This window comes from Salmo trutta, chromosome 22, assembly GCF_901001165.1.
Source record: "Salmo trutta chromosome 22, fSalTru1.1, whole genome shotgun sequence".
Taxonomy (NCBI): Eukaryota; Metazoa; Chordata; class Actinopteri; order Salmoniformes; family Salmonidae; genus Salmo; species Salmo trutta.
In genome coordinates, this window is record NC_042978.1 from 52,114,168 (window position 1) to 52,140,551 (window position 26,384).

Consider the following 26,384-nt stretch of genomic DNA (forward strand, 5'->3'; position numbering starts at 1 on the left):
CTGTTGGAAAATATGAGTTCAGCTTCTGTTCTGAATCAGGGTCAACGCTACTGGAAAACGCAAACGTGACTGACTACACTGACTTCATCAGCAAAATGTACTGAGATGTATAGCCTCTAGGCCAGGGGTCTGCAACACGCGGCCTGCGGGCCAAAACCGGCTCGTGAGTGATTTTTCTTTTACATTTTCTTTATGGCCTTAGTTAGGGTCAATTTGCAGTGTGTTAATTATTTTACATCCCCTGACCATTTGTTCTGACAGCTGAATCTAGTTACATACCCCTGCTTTAGGCTTTGTGCATCAAACTTGGAAACTCTTTCCCAAACCATAGCAAATTATAAATACTCCTATTCAATCAAGCTGTCAAAAACACAAACCTGTCCTCACCTTAAATATTTCATTAACTTACTCAGGTTTCGTTACACCAATGTAACCATGTAAATATACTTCTGATTGTTGGTTATCCGTCGATGTAAAAACACATCACTTTGTAAAAGATCTGGAATACTGTGAATGTTGAGGACCTGAATATAACCCCTAGACTAGCTGAGGCCAGCCAGCTTTCTCACACATCATAGACCTGAACTTTTAAAACCCTGGACTGACTGTATGGTTTCTAACCTAGAAGTTATAACCCTGGACTGACTGTATGGTTTCTAACCTAGAAGTTATAACCCTGGACTGACTGTATGGTTTCTAACCTAGAGGTTATAACCCTGGACTGACTGTATGGTTTCTAACCTAGAAGTTATAACCCTGGACTGACTGTATGGTTTCTAACCTAGAGGTTATAACCCTGGACTGACTGTATGGTTTCTAACCTAGAAGTTATAACCCTGGACTGACTGTATGGTTTCTAACCTAGAGGTTATAACCCTGGACTGACTGTATGGTTTCTAACCTAGAAGTTATAACCCTGGACTGACTGTATGGTTTCTAACCTAGAAGTTATAACCCTGGACTGACTGTATGGTTTCTAACCTAGAAGTTATAACACTGGACTGACTGTATGGTTTCTAACCTAGAAGTTATAACCCTGGACTGACTGTATGGTTTCTAACCTAGAAGTTATAACACTGGACTGACTGTATGGTTTCTAACCTAGAAGTTATAACCCTGGAATGACTGTATGGTTTCTAACCTAGAAGTTATAACCCTGGACTGACTGTATGGTTTCTAACCTAGAGGTTATAACCCTGGACTGACTGTATGGTTTCTAACCTAGAAGTTATACCCTATATAGTGCCCTTGTTTTGCACTAAATAGGGAATAGAGAGCCATTTGAGGACATGTAGGCCGTATTAACATTGGATGAAGATATGTTGGTGGTTTGGTTTCCCATCAGTGAGAGTCGAGTTTGTATTTCCACTGAACTCTCATCACGTCCTCCTCCTCCTCCCTACTAGTGCTACTAGATAACACAACTATACTGCTGGTAAATTACTGCTGCAGGTTCAGAAAAGTCCCTCTGAGCAGAGTGGCTGTAGGTGGCATGGCACGTTGACTCAATAGCCTTTCAACATTTTTTTATTAATTTTGCCAAAATGGTGTATCATTAATCAGACTATATCAAATCAAGCTTTTATTTATACAGCACATTTCAGACAAACATAAGATAAGATAAACATAAGATAAACATAAGATAAACAAAAGAATGACAAGCTGAACAACTTAAAAGCACCCTAAGGAAAAGCAAAGCTAAAAATGTGTTTTAAGATCCCTTTTAAATATGTCCACAGTTTCAGCCCCCGTCAGGTTCTCTGGCAGGCTATTCCAGAGGCTGGGGGCCCATAATAACTAAAGGCTGGGGCCATAGTAACTAAAGGCTGGGGGCATAGTAACTAAAGGCTGGGGGCATAGTAACTAAAGGCTGGGGGCATAGTAACTAAAGTATGGGGCCATAGTAACTAAAGGCTGGGGGCATAGTAACTAAAGGCTGGGGGCATAATAACTAAAGGCTGGGCCCATAGTAACTAAAGGCTGGGGGCATAGTAACTAAAGGCTGGGGGCATAATAACTAAAGGCTGGGCCCATAGTAACTAAAGGCTGGGGGCCCATAGTAACTAAAGGCTGGGGGCATAGTAACTAAAGGCTGGGGGCATAATAACTAAAGGCTGGGCCCATAGTAACTAAAGCCTGGGGGCCCATAGTAACTAAAGGCTGGGGGCATAGTAACTAAAGGCTGGGGGCATAGTAACTAAAGGCTGGGGGCATAGTAACTAAAGGCTGGGGGCATAGTAACTAAAGGCTGGGGGCCCATAGTAACTAAAGGCTGGGGGCATAGTAACTAAAGGCTGGGGCCATAGTAACTAAAGGCTGGGGGCCCATAGTAACTAAAGGCTGGGGGCATAATAACTAAAGGCTGGGGGCATAGTAACTAAAGACTGGGGCCCATAGTAACTAAAGATTGGGGGCATGGTAACTAAAGGCTGGGCCCATAGTAACTAAAGGCTGGGGCCCATAGTAACTAAAGGCTGGGGGCATAATAACTAAAGGCTGGGGGCATAGTAACTAAAGGCTAGAGGCATAGTAACTAAAGGCTGGGGGCATAGTAACTAAAGACTGGGGCCCATAGTAACTAAAGGCTGGGGGCATAGTGACTAAAGGCTGGGGCCATAGTAACTAAAGGCTGGGGGCATAGTAACTAAAGGCTGGGGGCATAGTAACTAAAGGCTGGGGGCATAGTAACTAAAGGCTGGGGGCATAGTGACTAAAGGCTGGGGGCATAGTAACTAAAGGCTGGGGGCATAGTAACTAAAGTATGGGGCCATAGTAACTAAAGGCTGGGGGCATAGTAACTAAAGTATGGGGCCATAGTAACTAAAGGCTGGGGGCCCATAGTAACTAAAGGCTGGGGGCATAGTAACTAAAGGCTGGGGGCATAGTAACTAAAGGCTGGGGGCCCATAGTAACTAAAGGCTGGGGGCATAGTAACTAAAGGCTGGGGGCCCATAGTAACTAAAGGCTGGGGGCCCATAGTAACTAAAGGCTGGGCCCATAGTAACTAAAGGCTGGGGGCATAGTAACTAAAGGCTGGGGGCATAATAACTAAAGGCTGGGGGCCCATAGTAACTAAAGGCTGGGGACATAGTAACTAAAGGCTGGGGGCCCATAGTAACTAAAGGCTGGGGCATAGTAACTAAAGGCTGGGGGCCCATAGTAACTAAAGGCTGGGGGCATAGTAACTAAAGGCTGGGCCCATAGTAACTAAAGGCTGGGGGCATAGTAACTAAAGGCTGGGGGCATAGTAACTAAAGGCTGGGGGCATAGTAACTAAAGGCTGGGGGCATAGTAACTAAAGGCTGGGGGTATAATAACTAAAGGCTGGGGGCCATAGTAACTTAAAGGCTGGGGGCATAGTAACTAGAGTCGGGGGCCATAGTAACTAGAGTCGGGGGCCATAGTAACTAAAGGCTGGGGGCATAGTAACTAAAGGCTGGGGGCATAGTAACTCAAGGCTGGGGGCATAGTAACTAAAGGCTGGGGGCATAGTAACTAAAGTCTGGGGGCATAGTAACTAAAGGCTGGGGGCATAGTAACTAAAGGCTGGGGACATAGTAACTAAAGGCTGGGGGCATAGTAACTAAAGGCTGGGGGCATAGTAACTAAAGGCTGGGGGCATAGTAACTAAAGGCTGGGGGCATAGTAACTAAAGGCTGGGGGCATAGTAACTAAAGGCTGGGGGCATAGTAACTAAAGGCTGGGGCTGGGGGCATAGTAACTAAAGGCTGGGGGCATAGTAACTAAAGGCTGGGGACCATAGTAACTAAAGGCTGGGGGCCCATAGTAACTAAAGGCTGGGGGCCCATAGTAACTAAAGGCTGTCTCTCCATGCCTCTTGGCTCCCCTCAGTTTCTCTGGCAGGCTATTCCAGAGGCTGGGAGCATAGTAACTAAAGGCTGGGGCCATAGTAACTAAAGGCTGTCTCTCCATGCCTCTTGGTCCTGGGTTTTGGGATAGTTAAAAGGCCAGAGATCCTGAGGGACCTACTGGGTACATAACTTAAAAGCATGTCTGACATGTATTGGGGTGAACAATCATGGAGTGAGTTGAAAACCAATAGAAGAATCTTCAAATGAATTCAAAAACTCACAGGCAGTGCAGAGACCTTAAAACCGGTGTAATGTGAGCTCTCCATCTGGTCTTGGTCAGTATCTGTGCTGCAGGATTCTGTATGTTTTGCAGTTGACCAATGGCTTTCTTGGGTAGACCAGACAGGAGAGCATTACAGTAGTCAAGCCTGCTTGTAGTAAAAGCATGGATGAGTCTCTCTGTATCAGCCTGAGAGAAACGGCCACACCTTGGAGATGTTCCTCAAGTGGTAAAAAGCTATTTTGGTCACATTCCTAATGTGTGATTTGAAATTTTGTAAAGAATCTAAAATAACAAGTTTTTTTTTTACCTGGTGTTTTATCTTTATTGCCTGTGCATTAAAATGTGCGGCCAGATTTCTCTCTGTGCTTTGGCTCCAACAATAAGTACCTCGGTCTTGGCTTGATTTAGCTCGTGGAAGTTGTGAGTATTTCAATCACTAATACAGTCGAATAATTTATCCGTGGAGCTGAAATCCTCTTGTGACACAGAAATGTAAAGTTGTGTATCGTCTGTGCAAACTCGCCACATTTAGATGTGGAGGAAAGCTGACATAGGTTTGTTTGCTGGGGTAGGATTTATCAGGCCATCAATGGTCAAGAAGAGCACTCAAATTATTCTCGTTAGTGATCGTTATAAAATGAGCCCTGTTTGGCATTTCTAGTTGCTCTCTCAGAATATCATAGTGGACCTGCAACTTTGACTTTCTCCACCTCTGGAATGCCTCTTTAATGTACTAGTTTCCTCACTCATCTAAGGGCCTCTCCATTTGGATGTGGCCTTTTTCAACCTGAATTGAGCTATGGCATCAATGGTAGCCTAGTGGTTAGAGCATTGGACTAGTAACCGAAATGTTGCAAGATCGAATCCCCGAGCTGACAAGGTAAAAAATCTGTCGTTCTGCCCCCTGAACAAGGCAGTTAACCCACCGTTCCTAGGCCGTCATTGAAAATAAGAATGTGTTCTTAACTGACTTGCCTAGTTAAATAAAGGTACAAAAAGTGTACTATTAAAGTTATCAACTAAATCACCACAAGAGGAAGGCAGAATAGGTGGAGTATTGTTCAGACGCTCAATAAAATCTGTACCAACCTCAGAGGTAAGATAGAGTTTCTTAATAATGCGTTCAGGATTACCCTGTGCTATGGGCAACAAGGTAGTATAAACCCCCAGTGGTGATCAGATAAAACAACATCAACAATAGAGGATATGTCAATAGAAAACCCCTTGGTTATTACCACGTCCAGAGTATGGCTGTGGTTATGGGTGGGCCCAGTAGAAAGCCCCTTGGTAATAACCAGGTCCAGAGTATGGCTGTGGTTATGGGTGGGCCCAGTAGAAAGCCCCTTGGTAATAACCAGGTCCAGAGTATGGCTGTGGTTATGGGTGGGCCCAGTAGAAAGCCCCTTGGTAATAACCAGGTCCAGAGTATGGCTGTGGTTATGGGTGGGCCCAGTAGAAAGCCCCTTGGTGATAACCAGGTCCAGAGTATGGCTGTGGTTATGGGTGGGCCCAGTAGAAAGCCCCTTGGTAATAACCAGGTCCAGAGTACGGCTGTGGTTATGGGTGGGCCCAGTAGAAAGCCCCTTGGTGATAACCAGGTCCAGAGTACGGCTGTGGTTATGGGTGGGCCCAGTAGAAAACCCCTTGGTTATTACCACGTCCAGAGTATGGCTGTGGTTATGGGTGGGCCCAGTAGAAAGCCCCTTGGTGATAACCAGGTCCAGAGTATGGCTGTGGTTATGGGTGGGCTCAGTAGAAAGCCCCTTGGTAATAACCAGGTCCAGAGTATGGCTGTGGTTATGGGTGGGCCCAGTAGAAAGCCCCTTGGTGATAACCAGGTCCAGAGTATGGCTGTGGTTATGGGTGGGCCCAGTAGAAAGCCCCTTGGTAATAACCAGGTCCAGAGTATGGCTGTGGTTATGGGTGGGCCCAGTAGAAAGCCCCTTGGTAATAACCACGTCCAGAGTATGGCTGTGGTTATGGGTGGGCCCAGTAGAAAGCCCCTTGGTAATAACCAGGTCCAGAGTATGGCTGTGGTTATGGGTGGGCCCAGTAGAAAGCCCCTTGGTGATAACCAGGTCCAGAGTATGGCTGTGGTTATGGGTGGGCCCAGTAGAAAGCCCCTTGGTGATAACCAGGTCCAGAGTATGGCTGTGGTTATGGGTGGGCCCAGTAGAAAGTCCCTTGGTGATAACCAGGTCCAGAGTATGGCTGTGGTTATGGGTGGGCCCAGTAGAAAGCCCCTTGGTGATAACCAGGTCCAGAGTATGGCTGTGGTTATGGGTGGGCCCAGTAGAAAGCCCCTTGGTGATAACCAGGTCCAGAGTATGGCTGTGGTTATGGGTGGGCCCAGTAGAAAGCCCCTTGGTAATAACCAGGTCCAGAGTATGGCTGTGGTTATGGGTGGGCCCAGTAGAAAGCCCCTTGGTGATAACCAGGTTCAGAGTACGGCTGTGGTTATGGGTGCGCCCAGTAGAAAGCCCCTTGGTGATAACCAGGTTCAGAGTACGGCTGTGGTTATGGGTGGGCCCAGTAGAAAGCCCCTTGGTGATAACCAGGTCCAGAGTACGGCTGTGGTTATGGGTGGGCCCAGTAGAAAGCCCCTTGGTGATAACCAGGTCCAGAGTACGGCTGTGGTTATGGGTGGGCCCAGTAGAAAGCCCCTTGGTAATAACCCGGTCCAGAGTATGGCTGTGGTTATGGGTGGGCCCAGTAGAAAGCCCCTTGGTAATAACCAGGTCCAGAGTATGGCTGTGGTTATGGGTGGGCCCAGTAGAAAGCCCCTTGGTAATAACCAGGTCCAGAGTATGGCTGTGGTTATGGGTGGGCCCAGTAGAAAGCCCCTTGGTAATAACCAGGTCCAGAGTATGGCTGTGGTTACGGGTGGGCCCAGTAACATGTTGGATAACGTCCATAGAGCTTTGTCCTTGTCCTATCGCGCACTAGCGACTCCTGTGGCGGGCCGGGCGCAGTGCACGCTGATACAGTGTTTCCTCCGACACATTGGTGCGGCTGGCTTCCGGGTTAAGTGGGCATTGAGTTAAGAAGCGGTGCGGCTTGGTTGGGTTGTGTTTCGGAGAACTTCCACTGAAGTTGGTTCCTCTCCTTGTTCGGGCAGCGTTCGGCGGTTGGCGTCACCGGTCTTCTAGCCATCGTCGATCCACTTTTCATTTTCCATTTGTTTTGTCTTGTTTTCCTACACACTTGGTTCTCATTTCCCTCATTAAGTCTGGTGTATTTAACCCTCTGTTCCCCCCATGTCTTTGTGTGGAATTGTTTGTTGCAAGTGCTCGTGCACATGTTTACTGGTGCGCGTCGGGTTTTGTACCCAAGTTGGTGATTTCTTTATGCCGTTGGTTTTGAAATTAAACTGCTCCGGCTATTACCGAGTTCTGCTCTCCTGCGTCTGACTTCACTGCCACCAGTTACGCACCCCTTCATACTCGGCCTTCGCCTCTCCCGAGTCCGTACAGGGAGTTGCAGCGATGAGACAAGACTGTAACTCCCAATTGGATACCACGAAATTGGGGAGAAAAAAGGGGTAACCACGTTTTCTGACCATCTACCAATCTATCAGAGTGGTAGGAGATAAGTTTGTATAAACTCACTAGAAGGTGGTGTTAAAGGAACATAAATAAGGTTACTCACAATAACCATAGCCTGTGTCCTGTCTGAAGTATGTCCTGGGATATGTGTCCTATGATTTTATGATATGTGTCTGATTTTTCTACCTTTTTGTACCTATTCAGGATACATCACTATGAAGAGAATTGTGTTCTTGTCATGATGTGTTTGTCCTACATTTGTAATCTCAGCCCTCGTACCCGCAGGAGGCCTATTTGCCTCTTGGTAGGCCGTCATTGTAAACAATCATTTGTTCTTAACTGACTTACCTAGTTAAATAAATAAAACATTCATATCCATAATTATGCTTTTCTGTGCTTCTTAATTATGCATTAGCCACCGTGCTTCTACACCTGCATTGCTTGCTGTTTGGGGTTTTAGGCTGATTATTATTATTTGACCATGCTGGTAATTTATGAACATTTGAACATCTAGGCCATGTTCTGTTATAATATCCACCCGGCACAGCCAGAAGAGGACTGGCCACCCCTCATAGCCTGGTTCCTCTCTAGGTTTCTTCCTAGGTTTTGGCCTTTCTAGGGAGTTTTTCCTAGCCACCGTGCTTCTACACCTGCATTGCTTGGTGTTTGGGGGTTTTAGTCTGGGTTTCTGTACAGCACTTTGACATATCAACTGATGTAAGAAGGGGCTATATAAATAAATTTGATTTGATTTGTGTACTACAGGTCAGAGATCATTATGTGATTCTGTTACCGTAATTCTGTTACCGGGTATAAATCTACTTCACTTACTGTAGTTCAATTAACCAAAATAGATTTAGGTGACACCCCATTGTTTATACATATAGACATCTTTGAATCTTAACTCGAGAGTAGATATTTAGGAGTTTTGTGAAAACGTGCCCACAGGGTAATTTTACCATCATTCCGTTACTAAACTTTTCATCTGCACTGTGGGGAGTAAATGTATTTTTGTAAAATGTTCAGTGTAAATTGTTCAAAGTAGTCCTTGTGTATAGAGTTGCATGGTTTGTTGAATTTTGAAATCATTGGTTTTAGCTCGGCATACTTTTAAAGTGAAAAAAAAAATCTGTCATTCTGTTACTGTAGAATTGCCCTCATTCTTTGCTAGCAGGATGTTGTTTGTTGCTGTAAGTTACATGTGATGTTTATTTTGGCAGGCTGTGTGTTGCCATAACTTACATGTGATGTTGATTTTGGCAGGCTGTGTGTTGCCGTAGTTACATGTGATGTTGATTTTGGCAGGCTGTGGGTTGCTGAGACTTGACAGGAGCTGATCCTCCACAGTGGCAGACAGCATGATGCTGCCCACTCCCTGTTACTCAACCTCCGCTACGAACAGGTAGGTCCTACATGCTACATGCTACAGTATGTCCTACTATAGGGTATTTCCATGTAAAAAGGACACATGAGCACCAACATGTGAAATTCATAGGAGATTGTCAAATGAAAGATAAGAGTCCATTTTTTTTGTGAAATTAAGGCGTATATACATTTTTAACCGTTTTCCGTCGTAATAATTTAGCAAAAGTCTTTAATTTCTGGTCAAACAGATCGAAAAGCGGTCTTAGAAAACATCTAGCAGAAAAAGTATTAAAATATATTAGAATACATCATCAATACACAATAATGTTGAGGTAAAGCGCCCCGACAACTAATATCAACATTTAGTTTGGAGAAATGATTGGCCTTCTATAGGATTGAGAAACATTGCCTTGTCATTCTATTACCAAAAAACCCAGCGGCACAACTTTGGTTTTAGAAATGGGGGGGGGCATAATTATTATAACTTGTTTTAATGCAGTCGGATAAACACTCCAAAACAGCCTGACCGCTCCACATGGTCCTAAAGCAAACCGTTGTCTCATTTTGTATCACATTCCAATGATAAAACTAGGGGGGGAACAGAAATGCCACATAAGGGATCTTGAGGATTTTTTTCCTAATTTCTCTCCTTCATGAAGAGGAAGGATAATGAAAGTTTACAGAAATAACAAGGTAGACCTACCAATTAGTTATAGTATTTTTACTGATATCAAGAGGACTGGCCACCCCTCATAGACTGGTTCCTCTCTAGGTTTCTTCCTAGGTTCTGGCCTTTCTAGGGAGTTTTTCCTAGGGAGTTTTTCCTAGGGAGTTTTTCCTAGCCACCGTGCTTCTACACCTGCATTGCTTGCTGCTTGGGGGGTTTTAGGCTGGGTTTCTGTACAGCACTTTGTGATATCAGCTGATGTAAGAAGGGCTATATAAATACATTTGATTTGATCAAGTTTGATATCAGTGCTGTCGCTAAATTGGTAACGGAATTACTGAAACATTTGTAGGGGAGAGTGGGGTAAGTTTAGCCAAAGGGTTAGTTAATTCACCACTTGTTTCTATGAAACCAAGTCACCATTTCATGGAGTCTGTGAAGGAAGAAACCAAATGGAAAAAGTGTGAAGCAAGTTCGGTCCAAAAACACAGATTTTTTACAAAGTCAAATAAATTTTACGCAGCTTTTTTTTTGTTGAAAGATATCACGTAGTAGAACTGAATAAGTGTTGCTCTCCACTTTCTGGAGGACCGAGTTTTTGAAATCAGTGGAATTAGTATGATTAGTATGAGTATGATAGCTAAGGAGATGGAGAAAATTCTGGCGTTTGATTACAAATAAATAAATTAGGCCCTAATCTATGGATTTCACATGACTGAGAATACAGATATGCATCTGGTAGTCACAGACACCTTAAAAAAAAGATAGTGGTGTGGATCAGAAAACCAGTCTATCTGGTCTGACCACCATTTGCCTCATGCAGCGTGACACGTCTCCTTCGCATAGAGTTGATCAGGCTGTTGATTGTGGCCTGTGGAATGTTGTCCCACTCCTCTTCAATGGCTGTGCGAAGTTACTGGATATTGGTGGAAACTGGAACACGCTGTTGTACATGTCGATCCAGAGCATCCCAAACATGCTCAATGAGTCACATGTCTGGTGAGTATACAGACCGTGGAAGAACTGTGACATTTTCAGCTTCCAGGAATTGTGTACAGATCCTTGTGACGTGGGGGCCGTGCGTTATCATGCTGAAACATGAGGTGATGGTGGCGGATGAGTAGAACGACAACGGGCCTCAGGATCTCGTCACGGTATCTCTGTGCATTCAAATTGCCATTGATAAAATGCAGTTGTGTTTGTTGTCCGTAGCTTATGCCTGCCCCATACCATAACCCCACCTCCACCATGGGGCCCATACCATAACCCCACCTCCACCATGGGGCCCATACCATAACCCCACCTCCACCATGGGGTCCATACCATAACCCCACCTCCACCATGGGGTCCATACCATAACCCCACCACCACCATGGGCCCCATGCCATAACCCCACCTCCACCATGGGGCCCATACCATAACCCCACCTCCACCATGGGGCCCATACCATAACCCCACCTCCACCATGGGGCCCATACCATAACCCCACCTCTACCATGGGGCCCATACCATAACCCCACCTCCACCATGGTGCCCATACCATAACCCCACCTCCACCATGGTGCCCATACCATAACCCCACCTCCACCATGGGGCCCATACCATAACCCCACCTCCACCATGGGGCCCAAACCATAACCCCACCTCCACCATGGGGCCCATACCATAACCCCACCTCCACCATGGGGCCCATACCATAACCCCACCTCCACCATGGGGCCCATACCATAACCCCACCCACCTCCACCATGGGGCCCATACCATAACCCCACCCACCTCCACCATGGGGCCCATACCATAACCCCACCCACCTCCACCATGGGGCCCATACCATAACCCCACCCACCTCCACCATGGGGCCCATACCATAACCCCACCTCCACCATGGGGCCCATACCATAACCCCACCTCCACCATGGGGCCCATACCATAACCCCACCTCCACCATGGGGCCCATACCATAACCCCACCTCCACCATGGGGCCCATACCATAACCCCACACCTCCACCATGGGGCCCATACCATAACCCCACCTTCACCATGGGGCCCATACCATAACCCCACCTCCAACATGGGGCCCATACCATAACCCCACCGCCACCATGGGGCCCATACCATAACCCCACCTCCACCATGGGGCCCATACCATAACCCCACCTCCACCATGGGGCCCATACCATAACCCCACCCCGCCGCCATGGGGCCCATACCATAACCCCACCCCGCCACCATGGGGCCCATACCATAACCCCACCTCCACCATGGGGCCCATACCATAACCCCACCTCCACCATGGGGCACATACCATAACCCCACCTCCACCATGGGGCCCATACCATAACCCCACCTCCACCATGGGGCACTCCGTTCACGACGTTATCATCAGAAAGCCGCTTGCCCACACAATGTTATACACCTGGTCTGCGGTTGTGAGGCCGGTTGGACGCCAAATTCTCTAAAACGAAGTTGGAGGCGGCTTATGGTAGATAAATGAACATTAAATTATCTGGCAACCACTCTGGTGGACATTCCTGCAGTCAGGATGACAATTGCACGCTCCCTCAACTTGAGACATCTGTGGCATTGTGTTATGTGACACAACTGCCCATTTTTGTGGCCTTTTTATAGTCCCCAGCACAAGGTGCACCTGTGTAATGATCATGCTTTTTAATCAGTTTATTGATATGCCACACCTGTCAGGTGGTTGGATCTAGGCAAAGGAGAAATGCTCTCAAGTTTGTGCATAACATTTCATAGGATTGGTTCATAGGATTGGTTCATAGGATTGGTTCATAGGATTGGTTCATAGGCATGGTTCATAGGATTGGTTCATAGGCATGGTTCATAGGTTTGGTTCATAGGCATGGTTCATAGGATTGGTTCATAGGCATGGTTCATAGGATTGGTTCATAGGCATGGTTCATAGGATTGGTTCATAGGATTGGTTCATAGGATTGGTTCATAGGATTGGTTCCTAGGATTGGTTCATAGGATTGGTTCATAGGATTGGTTCCTAGGATTGGTTCTTGCATGTGATTGGCACGTCTCCTAGGATTGGTTCTTGCATGTGACTGGCACGTCTCCTACGATTGGTTGTTGCATGTGACTGGCACATCTCCTAGGATTGGTTGTTGCATGTGACTGGCACGTCTCCTAGGATTGGTTCTTGCATGTGACTGGCACGTCTCCTAGGATTGGTTCTTGCATGTGACTGGCACGTCTCCTAGGATTGGTTCTTGCATGTGACTGGCACGTCAAATAGGATTGGTTCTTGCATGTGATTGGCACGTCTCCTAGGATTGGTTCTTGCATGTGACTGGCACGTCTCCTACGATTGGTTGTTGCATGTGACTGGCACGTCTCCTAGGATTGGTTCTTGCATGTGACTGGCACGTCTCCTAGGATTGGTTCTTGCATGTGACTGGCACGTCTTCTAGGATTGGTTCTTGCATGTGACTGGCACGTCTCCTAGGATTGGTTCTTGCATGTGACTGGCACGTCTCCTAGGATTGGTTCTTGCATGTGACTGGCACGTCTCCTAGGATTGGTTCTTGCATGTGACTGGCACGTCTCCTAGGATTGGTTCTTGCATGTGACTGGCACGTCTCCTAGGATTGGTTCTTGCATGTGACTGGCACGTCTCATAGGATTGGTTGTTGCATGTGACTGGCACGTCTCCTTTCTTAACTTATAGAACATGTTCTGGGCGTTCTGCCAAACGGTCTGAGGAGGGGGTCATGACCTCTCATATCTCTCTACCCAGCACCTACAGGAACCAATGATAGTATGAGACAAGATGTTGAAGGCTGTCTCCAGACGATACATTTTTCCTCCACATTTCCTATTTTTATCACTTCTACGATAATAATGGTAAAAAATATATGGCGATTTAAACCCTTTCAAACCCTTCATTCTGGGTTATACAATCTAATTAGTATGGTAATACTATCATTATAATAAAGGTTATACTTCTATTAACAGGAGTGAATTTATCACAAATATACACATAGCATGTTAACACAAACTCACACAAAGCATGTTAACACGAAATTTCGTCAGCCAGTGATTGTCAAGCAAATAACTGTCCGTCTCACGGTAATTGACCATAATTAACATAAACACATTTAGCATCTCCGGGCTTCCATACAATTGCCATATGGCTGTGGGCTACACTAGTTCATTTAGCAGGTCCTGATGTGGCTGTGGGGCAACACTAGTTCATTTAGCAGGTCCTGATGTGGCTGTGGACTACACTAGTTCATTTAGCAGGTCCTGATGTGGCTGTGGGGCTACACTAGTTCATTTAGCAGGTCCTGATGTGGCTGTGCCATATGGCTGTGGGCGACACTAGTTAATTTAGCAGGTCCTGATGTGGCTGTGGGCTACACTAGTTCATTTAGCAGGTCCTGATGTGGCTGTGCCATATGGCTGTGGGCGACACTAGTTAATTTAGCAGGTCCTGATGTGGCTGTGCCATATGGCTGTGGGCTACACTAGTTCATTTAGCAGGTCCTGATGTGGCTGTGGGCTACACTAGTTCATTTAGCAGGTCCTGATGTGGCTGTGGGCGACACTAGTTCATTTAGCAGGTCCTGATGTGGCTGTGGGCGACACTAGTTCATTTAGCAGGTCCTGATGTGGCTGTGGGCTACACTAGTTCATTTAGCACGTCTTGATGTGGCTGTGGGGCTACACTAGTTCATTTAGCAGGTCCTGATGTGGCTGTGGGCTACACTAGTTCATTTAGCAGGTCTTGATGTGGCTGTGGGGCTACACTAGTTCATTTAGCAGGTCCTGATGTGGCTGTGGGGCTACACTAGTTTATTTAGCACACAAGATTTGCTTATAATGCAGTGGCATTTTTTTATATTATTTTATAGTATGAAGAATACAGTTGATTTAATAGCTGAATAAAATAAAAAGGATATTTCCTGTAAATGATTTGAGGTAGTGCCCCCCCACATGCTGCTATTCTGTGTTGAGCGGTTAACAAAGAAACAGGTCCTCCTATACGCTTCATTTAGTTATTCATGTAACTTTATGTCACGTTCGTCGTAATAATTCGACCAAGGCGCAGCGTGAGTAGCGTTCCACATCTTTATTATAATGTGAAAACTTCAGCAAAAAATACAAAAACAATAAATGAACAAACAAAACGTGAAGACAGTGAAGTGCAAATAGGCACCTGCACAAAAACAAGATCCCACAAAACACAGGTGGGGAAAAATAACTACTTAAATATGATCCCCAATTAGAGACAACGATTACCAGCTGCCTCTAATTGGGAATCATACAAATCACCAACAGAAATAGTAACCTAGAACCCCACATAGAAATAATAAACTAGAATACCCCCCAGTCACGCCCTGACCTACTTCACCATAGAGAAACAATGGCTCTCTCTGGTCAGGGCGTAGAGAAACAATGGCTCTCTATGGTCAGGGTGTAGAGAAACAATGGCTCTCTATGGTCAGGGCGTAGAGAAACAATGGCTCTCTATGGTCAGGGCGTAGAGAAACAATGGCTCTCTCTGGTCAGGGCGTAGAGAAACAATGGCTCTCTATGGTCAGGGCGTAGAGAAACAATGGCTCTCTCTGGTCAGGGCGTAGAGAACAATAGCTCTCTATGGTCAGGGCGTAGAGAACAATAGCTCTCTATGGTCAGGGCGTAGAGAACAATAGCTCTCTATGGTCAGGGCGTAGAGAACAATGGCTCTCTCTGGTCAGGGCGTAGAGAAACAATGGCTCTCTCTGGTCAGGGCGTAGAGAAACAATGGCTCTCTCTGGTCAGGGCGTAGAGAAACAATGGCTCTCTATGGTCAGGGCGTAGAGAAACAATGGCTCTCTATGGTCAGGGCGTAGAGAAACAATGGCTCTCTCTGGTCAGGGTGTAGAGAAACAATGGCTCTCTATGGTCAGGGCGTAGAGAACAATGGCTCTCTATGGTCAGGGCGTAGAGAACAATGGCTCTCTCTGGTCAGGGCGTAGAGAAACAATGGCTCTCTCTGGTCAGGGCGTAGAAAACAATGGCTCTCTGGTCAGGGCGTAGAGAAACAATGGCTCTCTCTGGTCAGGGCGTAGAGAACAATGGCTCTCTCTGGTCAGGGCGTAGAGAACAATGGCTCTCTGGTCAGGGCGTAGAGAAACAATGGCTCTCTATGGTCAGGGTGTAGAGAAACAATGGCTCTCTCTGGTCAGGGCGTAGAGAACAATGGCTCTCTGGTCAGAACAATGGCTCTCTATGGTCAGAACAATGGCTCTCTATGGTCAGGGCGTAGAGAAACAATGGCTCTCTATGGTCAGGGCGTGACACTTTAGTTGTTCTACCAACATTGGGTTATATATATGTTTTGATTTTTAATACATTCTAAGGCTGCGTGATGCGACTTTAATGATGATTTGAAAAAAGTTGCTTGAAAGGCATGAGCTCTGCTTTGTTTTTTTGCGCAGGCTGTACACACTTCATCAGTCTCTCATTCACAATGAGGCAAGAACTTGATAATGCCTCGAATTTCCCAGCGGCATCCCCTTTGTGTGGTCGTAATGCGCCCTAAAACAATCCATGCCTTTTGCAGCCAGTGGCCGTTGTGCCCTTGGCCCAGAGTGCTGCCTGCTCCGAAGCACCTCTCACTCACATGGCTCATGTGATCGGGTCTTTCTCACAGGCTACAAGTGAAGACAGACACATCGGGGAAGCAACTGCGTGCGTCCTTATCCAATTCCGAGGTGCATATTGAAGATATTGGAAGAACTGTCCACATTTACTTTTCATCAGCCAACAAGATGACTAGCCCTAACGAAACAGCAAAAGCACTAGCCTATGTCAATCTACTATCCCCCATAGTACAAAAGTTGATATTTTCTATTCTGTGCAAGAAATCTATTTTCTAACATTGTCTGGGAGAATTGTGGAATGCGATAGATCCCAAATTAATACAAGCACTAGCATAAAAAAACAGAACGTTTAGCTAAAATGTTGATGAACTATTAGGCTATTTCTTCACATTATAAACGCAGCAAGGCGGGCATCGCAATAGGCTATAAGCGCAAATGTTCCATTAGCGGGAAAACACCATTATCAAAAGTGACCTCAAATGAGATTATGCATGTCATGCTTTTATTATAAAGGTGTATTTTAATGGTGAAAATGAACTTCCCCAAACTTGAAACTCCCCCGCTGCTTATGTATGTAGTTAGGCTCTACACCCGTTGTAAAGCGGATTAATGCGCTTAATTTTAAGACGTTATTTGGCCACTTTAGTTGTAATATAAACCTTATCAAACCATATAGTCAGTCCTATGGGCTATGCTACATGAGGTGTGCTACATGAGGTGTGCAACTATGATTTGAAAAACTGTGGGGGGGGGGGAGGCTTACTGCACACAAGCTGGGCATCATTCACAAGTGATAGGGTAATATTGTCACCCATCAGTTGTCTTTACATGTACTAAATATTATATGTGTGAAATTTGTTTTGATTTAGGATGGACCATTATTATGCACCTGTCTTGAAATAGGGGAAAAAAATACACGTCATCTATACACTTTAATAGCAAATGAAGAGTGCTCTTTCTGTGGTTTATTTTAGCCAGGTAGGCTATACTCCTGTTGTAAATATGAGCCATGTGCTTAATATTAGGAAAGTTGAGAAGGAAATATAGTAGGCCTGGCCGATAGAAAGCTGGTAGGATCCTCCTCTTTTTAGTAGAGGCCATCACTCTGTTTTCTCATGCATAGCCTATAGAAATATTACGCAACATGAGCTCATGGGCTCACATTAAGTGTTTGATTAGATTTTCGATAACATTTGCATTGATGTCAGAGTGATTAGAGGGACAATAGAGTGCTGAGTACCAGGTAGTTAGCTAGTTCAGTAGGCTACTATTGACCATCAGCAGCATCAGAGCTTAGAGAAGCCTAGTTACCGTGACTAAACGGACGCATGGAATTTGACTCGTGACTGCTGGTGTGGCGGTAATACGGTCACCGCAACAGCCATAGCTGCAGCTCATTTGGCAATTTGGGATCCCTAACTTCTCACCAGGGATTCAAACCAAGTTGCAAGCGTCCACTCTGGTTGTGGAGAATTATTCTTAGCGACAGTGGTGACGTATTCGGCGAGACCAGTCACATTAGAAGAGTGATCTGGGACAAAAGTACATTTACTCCTGAGGTGCTGACTTGTTGCACCCTCTACAACCACTGTGATTATTAATATTTGACCATGCTGGTCATTTATGAACATTTGAACATCTTGGCCATGTTCTGTTATAATCTCCACCCGGCACAGCCAGAAGAGGACTGGCCACCCCTCATAGCCTGGTTCCTCTCTAGGTTTCTTCCTAGGTTTTGGCCTTTCTAGGGAGTTTTTCCTAGCCACTGTGCTTCTACACCTGCATTGCTTGGTGTTCGGGGTTTTAAGCTGGGTTTCTGTATAGCACTTTGACATATCAGCTGATGTAAGAAGGGCTATATAAATAAATTAATAATAACACATTACAGAACCTGGAGGAAGGTGCCTGATTGTGAGCCCTCTTATCTCTCCTCATTCCAGGAGGTTTGTAGTCTCTTAAACGGAGCCTTCAGATCCTTCTCATTGTTTGGAACGGTTCTCATAGATGTCAGAGTCTTAAAAGGCATTTTTCTTATCAATGCTATGATAAAGTTTACCACTTAACCGGACCCAACCCATGGCCCAGCAGGGCTCTCCTTCCACGATGACCATCTACTTCTGGGCAACTCCAGGCCAGCGTTGGTCCCTTTGGCTCTGGATAGGAGAAGGATGTGATGGGAGAAAACTGAGGATGGATCAACAACATTGTAGTTACTCCACAAAACTAACCTAAATGACAGAGTGAAAAGAAGGAAGCCTGTACAGAATACAAATATTCCAAAACTTGTACCCTGTTTGCAACAAGGCACTAAAGTAATACTGCTAAAATGTGGCAAAGCAATTCACTTTTTGTCCTGAATACAAAGTGTTAGTTTTGGGGCAAGTCCAATACAACACATTACTGAGTACCACTCTCCATATTTTCAAGCACAGTGGTGGCTGCATCATGTTATGGGTATGCTTGTAATGGTTAAGAACTGGGGAGTTTTTCAGGATAGAAAAGAAACGTAATGGTGCTACGCACAGGCAAAATCTCCACTGAAGTTGCTTATCGAGAAGACAGTGAATTTTCAAGTTACAGTTGACTTAAATCTGCTCAAATCTGCGGCAAGACCTGAAAATGGCTGTCTAGCAATGATCAACAACCAATTAGACAGAGTTTGAAGAATTTAGAAAATAATAATGGGCAAATGTTTCACAATCCTTGTGTGGAAAGCTCTTAAGAGACTTACCCAGAAAGACTCACAGCTGTAATCGCTGCCAAAGGTACTCTTAGATAGACTATGGTTATTGTGAGTAACCTTATTTATGTTCATTTTAACTACGCCTCCTAGTGAGTTTATACAAACTGTTATCTCCTACCATTCTACCAATAATTTGGTTGTTATTCCATTGTTCACCTCTAGCCAGATGACCCAGGGGCAGAGTGGCCCACCCTCATTGAATATGACATTTTTACATGTTAGTGCAATTTTATTTTATTTTACCCTTTTTTTCTCCCCAATTTCATGGTATCCAATTGGTAGTTACAGTTTTGTCTCATCGCTGCAACTCCCGTACAGACTCGTGCGTCCTCCAAAACACAACCCAACCAAACCGCTTCTTAACTCAATGCCCACTTAACCCGGAAGCCAGCCGCACCAATGTGTCGGAGGAAACACTGTACACCTGGCGACCGTGTCAGCGTGCACTGCACCCGGCACCGCCACAGGAGTCGCTAGTGCGCGATAGGACAAGGACATCCCTGCCGGCCAAACCTGTTTGAATGTTAAATGACGAGACAGAGGCATGGATGCGAGTAACCAGTCTTGTTCAGTATATTGCAATACATCCGGGTATTTCAAGCACACCGGTAAAACACTGGAGTTGCAGTAATTAACATTTACCAACAGATGGCATCACTGTGCCATCTTACACCCATAACATCTTTCCTTTTATAAAATAGGACAGGAGCTGTCAATTCACTAACAAAACAAACCTAGTAATAATTTCCAACATGAACAGTTTAGTATTTTTTTTTTTTTTTTTTTTTCAGGTAACAACTTAACACATTTTGATACTCTCTTCACTTTTATCTCTGTCTGTCAACAATCCCTAATGGGAAACCTACAGATTAAGTATTTTTGGTGGCTGGGACAGACGCCCACAGCGTGAAAAGACAGGGGGCTTGTCTGCGAGGACTGCGGGTTCCCGCACAGGCGTGTCACCTGACTGTCTAAGGGGAGTATTGATGGGCGAGGGAGCGGCCGACCTGTGATCCCCTGGCTCTTCGCCCAGTGCCTCAGGCCCCATGTGACTTGCTGGGGTTCTGTCTTTTGTCATGCGACCCCTTTGACCATCAGGGTTCTGAGTAGGTGCTGGCTCAGCAATCCGAAGGTCAACCCTGTTACGACGGTACCGTGATCCATTCACCTCGACCAAGTAGGAGCGTGGTGCCACTTTCTGTACACAGGATCCGAGTCTCCAGAGGCCAGTCCGGTCCCCTGGTAGTGGCTTCATCCGCACCGTTTCACCCACCCTGAGCTCAGGTAAGTCTTTTGCTGATTTGTCATAGATGAACTTGGAGACCTGTCTTCTGTGACGTAGCTTCACCAGCACGTCTGTCAACACACATGGCTCCAGGAGAGTGCTGGCTACTGGCAGAGCTGCTTTTAAGCGCCGTGCCATGAGGCGCTGGGCCGGGCTGCTATCCATGCCTTCTGTCGGGTTATTGTGCCACTGCAGGATTGCTTTCCAGGCATCTTTGCCCTCTCGCAGAGCTTTTTTGCAGAGGTTCTTTGCGATTTTGACTGCGGACTCCGCCTTCCCATTAGCTTTTGGGTGTCGTGGTGATGAAGTGACGTGCTCGAATTCCCAATCTGCAGCAAATTTTCGGAACTCAACTCCGGAGAATTGGGGTCCATTGTCTGAAATTACCCTATCTGGCTGGCCATAGCGGGCAAACTGAGCCTTGCAGCGTTTGATTGTTGTCTCTGCTGAGAGGTCGGGGAGGAGGTCAATCTCCCAGAAGTCTGAGTAATGATTGACTACCAGCAGAAAGTCTTTGCCACTGTGCTGGAAGAGATCTAGACTTACTATCTGCCAGGGGCGCATCGGTAGCTCGTGGGACATCATCGTCTCTCTCTGTTGCTCAGTGGCATATTCATTGCAGATTGTGCATTTACTGACATAGTCTTTGATTTCACTCTGCATTCCTGGCCAATACAGTGTGTCACGTGCTTGTCTGTAACAGGCCTCACCTCCTATGTGACTTGAGTGCACGCGCGCCAACATCTCAGGGCGCAGAGACCGGGGAATAACGACTCTCTGACCCTTGAATATTACTCCGTTTTGAACACTGAGCTCCTCTTTGACTGGCCAATAATCTCTGACGGCTAAAGCAGTTTCTTCCTTGCAGTCGGGCCAGCCCATCAGAATCACAGACCTCAATGCCTGGAGTTGCTCGTCCCTGTCTGTGTGCTGTCTGATTTGTATAAGGCGCTGGTCCGTGACATTGAGGTAGTCAGCCTGGTTGATGTGTTCAACATCCACTTGCTCTGTTTGTAAGCTGCACACTGCGTGTCGTTCATGCATGGAGCGTGTGTGAGTGCCTGATGCAGTAGCCCTGCTGAGCGTGTCACTCGCATACATCTCTGGCCCTGGCTTATACACCACCTTGAGGTTGTAGTTTTGTAGGGCCAGTAGCATGCTCTGCAGTCGTTTCGGGGCATTCAGGAGAGGCTTGCTGAATATAGCAATAAGGGGCTTGTGATCTGTCTCTGCGGTAATATTGTCGCGCCGTACAGATAGTGGTGGAAGCGTTGGCATGCAAACACAATGCTGAGGCACTCCTTCTCTATCTGGGCATAGTTCTGCTCTGTTGGGGTGAGTGCCCTAGAGGCGAATGCCACAGGCTGGCCCTCCTGCATGAGGCAACAGCCAAGTCCATACTGGCTTGAGTCACTCTGAATCGTGACAGGTTTTGACACATCGTAGTATCGCAGTACAGGTGTCTGGGTGACCAGTTGTTTTATTTCCCTCACCGCTGCGTCATGTTTTGGGAGCCAATGCCAGATGGTGTCCTTGTCCATGAGCCTCCTTAGTGGCTCACACACTTCAGAGAGCCGCGGTAGGAACTTGGCCAGGTAGGTGACGAATCCGACGAAGCGCTGCACTGCCTTCACGTCAGATGGGTGGGGCATTTCCAAGACAGCCTTCACTTTTTCAGGATCCGCCTTCAATCCAGTGGAGGACAAGATGTGCCCATGAAAGCGGACCTCTGGCACTTTAAACTGAAGCTTTTTTATGCTTAGCCTTAGCTTGACCTGTCTGCATCTGACCATCAGGGCCAGCAGCTTGGCGTCATGGTCACATTCTGCCTCCTCATCACTGTCCCCACAGCCCACTACGAGGATGTCATCTGCTATGGGTTCCACGCCACTGAGTCCCATCAACAGCTCATGCTGTTTCCGCTGATACACCTCTGGAGCCACGGAGACACCAAACGGGAGCTTCAACATACCTCTTCCTGCCCCAGGGTGTCCAAAAGGTGGTCATGTAGCTGCTGGGCTCGTCGAGCTTGCACTGCAGGAAGGCATCTCTGGCGTCCACGAGCGTGAAGACTCTGGCCTTTGGGAGCTTGTAAAGAACATCCTCCAACGTGGGCATAATGTAATGTGAGCGTCTCAGAGCCCGGTTGAGGTGTTTAGGATCAATGCATATCCGTAGCTTGTCTGGTTTCTTGACGATGACCATATTACTTATCCAGTCTGTAGGCTCGGTGACGGATATCATGTGGCCATCTGCTTCGTATTTGTCAAGCTGAGCCTTTGTAGCTTCTTTCATGGCCACTGGTACATTGCGGGGTGCACACTGGACAGGCTGGATTGCTGCGTCCAACTCAAAGTGGACTTCGCCGGGAACTGACTCGACCGGTGCATTGAAGACATCATGGTACTTGCTCAGGAGTGTCTCCTTGCTCAGGGGCCCAGCCTGGACATTGTCTACAATGTTAAGATCAGCTGGGATGGTGAAGTTAATGAGTCCAAGGCGCTCGCATGTAGAACCTGAGAGTAATGGCTGTTGACTAGCCTCAACTATTTCAAACTCAAGGGTGTGTTTCTGGCCACGTAAAACACACTCTGTCACAAACAGGCCTAAAGAGGTCATGAACTGTCCCGAATACAGTTTCAGCTTGGTGCTACTCTGTGTGAGTTTGTCTCTGGGCGCGAGCCTCCTTTTGTCTCTAAGGCTCATAACGTTACATGTGGCCCCTGAATCTAGCTGGCATTGCTGTGGTTTATTATTAAGTAGCAGAGTGACAAACCACTTTTGTCCTTTTGCCCTCACTGCCCCTATGCACTCGCTAGCATATACATCCTCTGTGCTGTTGTTCCCTTCATCTGTGTTTGTTTCAATGGAGTGCACTTTACCCTCCTTTCTCTTGCTTTTCATGCAGACCCTTGCGAAGTGATTAGCTGTACCACAGGATTTGCATATTTTTCCATAGGCTGGGCAGTATTCTTTTCCTCGTCCATGAGAAATGCCACAATATCTGCACGTATTGGGGTTGTCTGCTGCAGAGTTGGCTGTAGTATTAGCATTAGCAGTGGCAAAGGGGAATTTCCTTACTGGCTGCCTGAATGTAGCATTGACATTGTCCATATGTTGTCTTTCTAGTTCCATGGACCTTACCCGTATATCAGTAAGCTCTGCTGCACGGCATGTCTCCACCGCCAAGACCAGCGTCAGGTCGCGTTCTCTCAGCAAACGTCTGCGGGTGCCCTCATCAGTTATGCCAAGCACTAGCTTATCTCTGATCAGTTCATCTCTTAAAGCACCATAGTCACATGTAGCTGCCTTTTCCCTTAGCCTAGTGACAAAGCTGTCAATGGACTCCCCGTCCTCCTGTTTGCAACAACCGAAAACATAACGCTCGTAGATAACGTTCTTTGCTGGCTTGAAGTAATGTTCAAGAGCATCAAGAATAGCTGTAGCGTTACCTTGCTGAGCTGCTGTTAGGTTCAGGTTGTGTTTGTATACGTGTCGGCATTCTGTTCCCATTATAGTCCTCAAAGTGGCAGCCACTACCTCATCGTCCTTTTCCAGAAGTCCCGTTGCTAGTGCATAGTCCTCCCATTCACCTCTAAACGTATCCCAGTTTGTGCTCCAGTCTCCGCTAAGCTTCATAACGGCGGGAGGGGGAATGTTCGCTGCCATGTCTAATCGGTGCTAACAACACTGAAGCTAACTAGCAAACTCACTCTAGCTAAGGACAATTCCGGCGTCAGGCGAAGTTTTACTCAAATAAGCATTTTTCAGGGGGTAAACCAGAACAGGTGGCTCTAATTTGCGGAAAGCATGGTTAGTTATCCGACTCTGACACCATGTTTGAATGTTAAATGACGAGACAGAGGCATGGATGCGAGTAACCAGTCTTGTTCAGTATATTGCAATACATCCGGGTATTTCAAGCACACCGGTAAAACACTGGAGTTGCAGTAATTAACATTTACCAACAGATGGCATCACTGTGCCATCTTACACCCATAACAAAACCCTCCCCTAACCTGGACCACGCTGGGGCAATTGTGCGAGGTCGTGGCCGGCTGTGACAGAGCCTGGACTCGAACCCAGAATCTCTAGTAGCACAGCTAGCACTGCAATGCAGTGCCTTAGACCACTGAGACAGAACCTGGACTCGAACCCAGGATCTCTAGTGGCACAGCTAGCACTGCAATGCAGTGCCTTAGACCACTGCGCCACTCGGGAGGCCCTTTCCAAAGGTGATTATAACGTGTATTGACTCAGGGGGTTGAATACTTATCTAATCATACTGTATATTAGAGTTTTGTTTACATTTTTTTACATTAACTTTGACAGAGTATTTTGTGTAGATCGTTGATAACAAAAAAATGACAGTCTATTTTAATCCCACTTTGTAACACAACAAAATGTGGAATAAATCAAAGGGTGTGAATACTTTTCTGAAGGCACAGTACATGATGTAACTAAAGCGTGTCCTCTGTTCCAGGCCTAACCCTAACCTCTGACCCCTAACTGACCTCTGTCCCATTAGGCGTGTCCCCCAGCTGATCTGCTGCCGTAGAGAGTTCCAGAACACTCCAGAGGAGGACGACGAAACCTCTACCCCCTGCCCAGATCTCCGCCCTGATCTCCGCCCCGATCTCCGCCCTGATGTCCGCCCAGACCTCCGCCCCGACCTCCAACATGACGACCCCGGCTCCATGGCTGGCTCCGCCTCTAGCAGTCGGAGGGCGGGGCCAAGCTACACGCCCTATCAGCCTCCTGTAGGCCTCCCAGTCGGGTACAGCCAGCCTACCCCGTTCCCCAGCCAGGCCGATGGCTCCTGGCTTCACCCCAGCTACACCAGCGCCTGGTCGGGTCCTGGACCTGCTTACCCCAGTAGCTTGCCCTCTTGCCTCACCCCCCCAAACTACCCCAGCTACCCAGGGGAGAGCTGTTACTCACGGGGAAGGTCCCTGTCCCTCACCCGCCTGCCGGGCCGTTACAGCCCTAGTGTGACCAGCCTGGAGCAGCCCCACTCCCTTCACTCCATCCCCCCCTCAGCAGGCCTCTACCACCACTCTCTGACTCCATACACCTGCTGTGCCCAGTGCCCTGCGGAGGGCTTCAACATGGGCCCCTACCAGAGTCCCCTGCCCATCGCTGGTTACCGCCTACCCTCCAGGCCCATGTGTGAGTAACGCTAGCTAACAAACTTTTGTACATCGCATTGTTCCGTACGTTTTGACCTTATTTTAGTGCCCAAAAAAGGTAATAGTTCCAGGTCAACTGTAATATCAATACTGTTGTAAAGTACAATTTCTTCCCTTTCCAACATAATCAATGAGGAGACCTTCATGCTGCCCATCTCTGCATGGTTGAAGAAGGCAATGAGCTCCGTCGGGTCTTTTTTTAAAATGGCGGATGAGAAACCTATTGCGTGATAGTGAAAGGGGGAGATATGTCGTATGGGGAAACTGCTTTTTTCACCCGATCTATCCACCTTATCGCCTCTAAAATGTAAATAAAACACGATAAAGAGTTTATATGTGTCATTACATACCTATTACATACCCATTACATACCCATTACATACCTATTACATACCCATTACATACCCATTACATACCCATTACATACCCATTACATACCTATTTGAAAGGATCTCTAGTCACATTAGTTTCCATTACAGCCTGGATATTAATGCTAACAGTCACTACAGTCCCATTAGTTTCCATTACAGCCTGGATATTAATGCTAACAGTCTCTACAGTCCCATTAGTTTCCATTACAGCCTGGATATTAATGCTAACAGTCTCTACAGTCCCATTAGTTTCCATTACAGCCTGGATATTAATGCTAACAGTCTCTACAGTCCCATTAGTTTCCATTACAGCCTGGATATTAATGCTAACAGTCTCTACAGTCCCATTAGTTTCCATTACAGCCTGGATATTAATGCTAACACAGTCTCTACAGTCCCATTAGTTTCCATTACAGCCTGGATATTAATGCTAACAGTCTCTACAGTCCCATTAGTTTCCATTACAGCCTGGATATTAATGCTAACAGTCTCTACAGTCCCATTAGTTT

The 26,384-nt window shown here is 46.5% G+C and overlaps 1 protein-coding gene across 2 annotated transcripts in view; it reads left to right on the forward strand.

Annotated features, from left to right (window-relative positions):
* Nucleotides 1-26,384, forward strand: part of traf3ip2l (TRAF3 interacting protein 2-like) — a 78,414-nt gene that overhangs the window by 1,511 nt on the left and 50,519 nt on the right. For both annotated transcript variants that reach the window (XM_029708376.1, XM_029708377.1), the window contains exons 2-3: nucleotides 8,946-9,042; nucleotides 24,844-25,484. In XM_029708376.1, coding sequence (XP_029564236.1) covers nucleotides 8,999-9,042; nucleotides 24,844-25,484 — 685 coding nt within the window. In that variant the 5' untranslated portion in view covers nucleotides 8,946-8,998. The remainder of the gene's footprint in view (nucleotides 1-8,945; nucleotides 9,043-24,843; nucleotides 25,485-26,384) is intronic.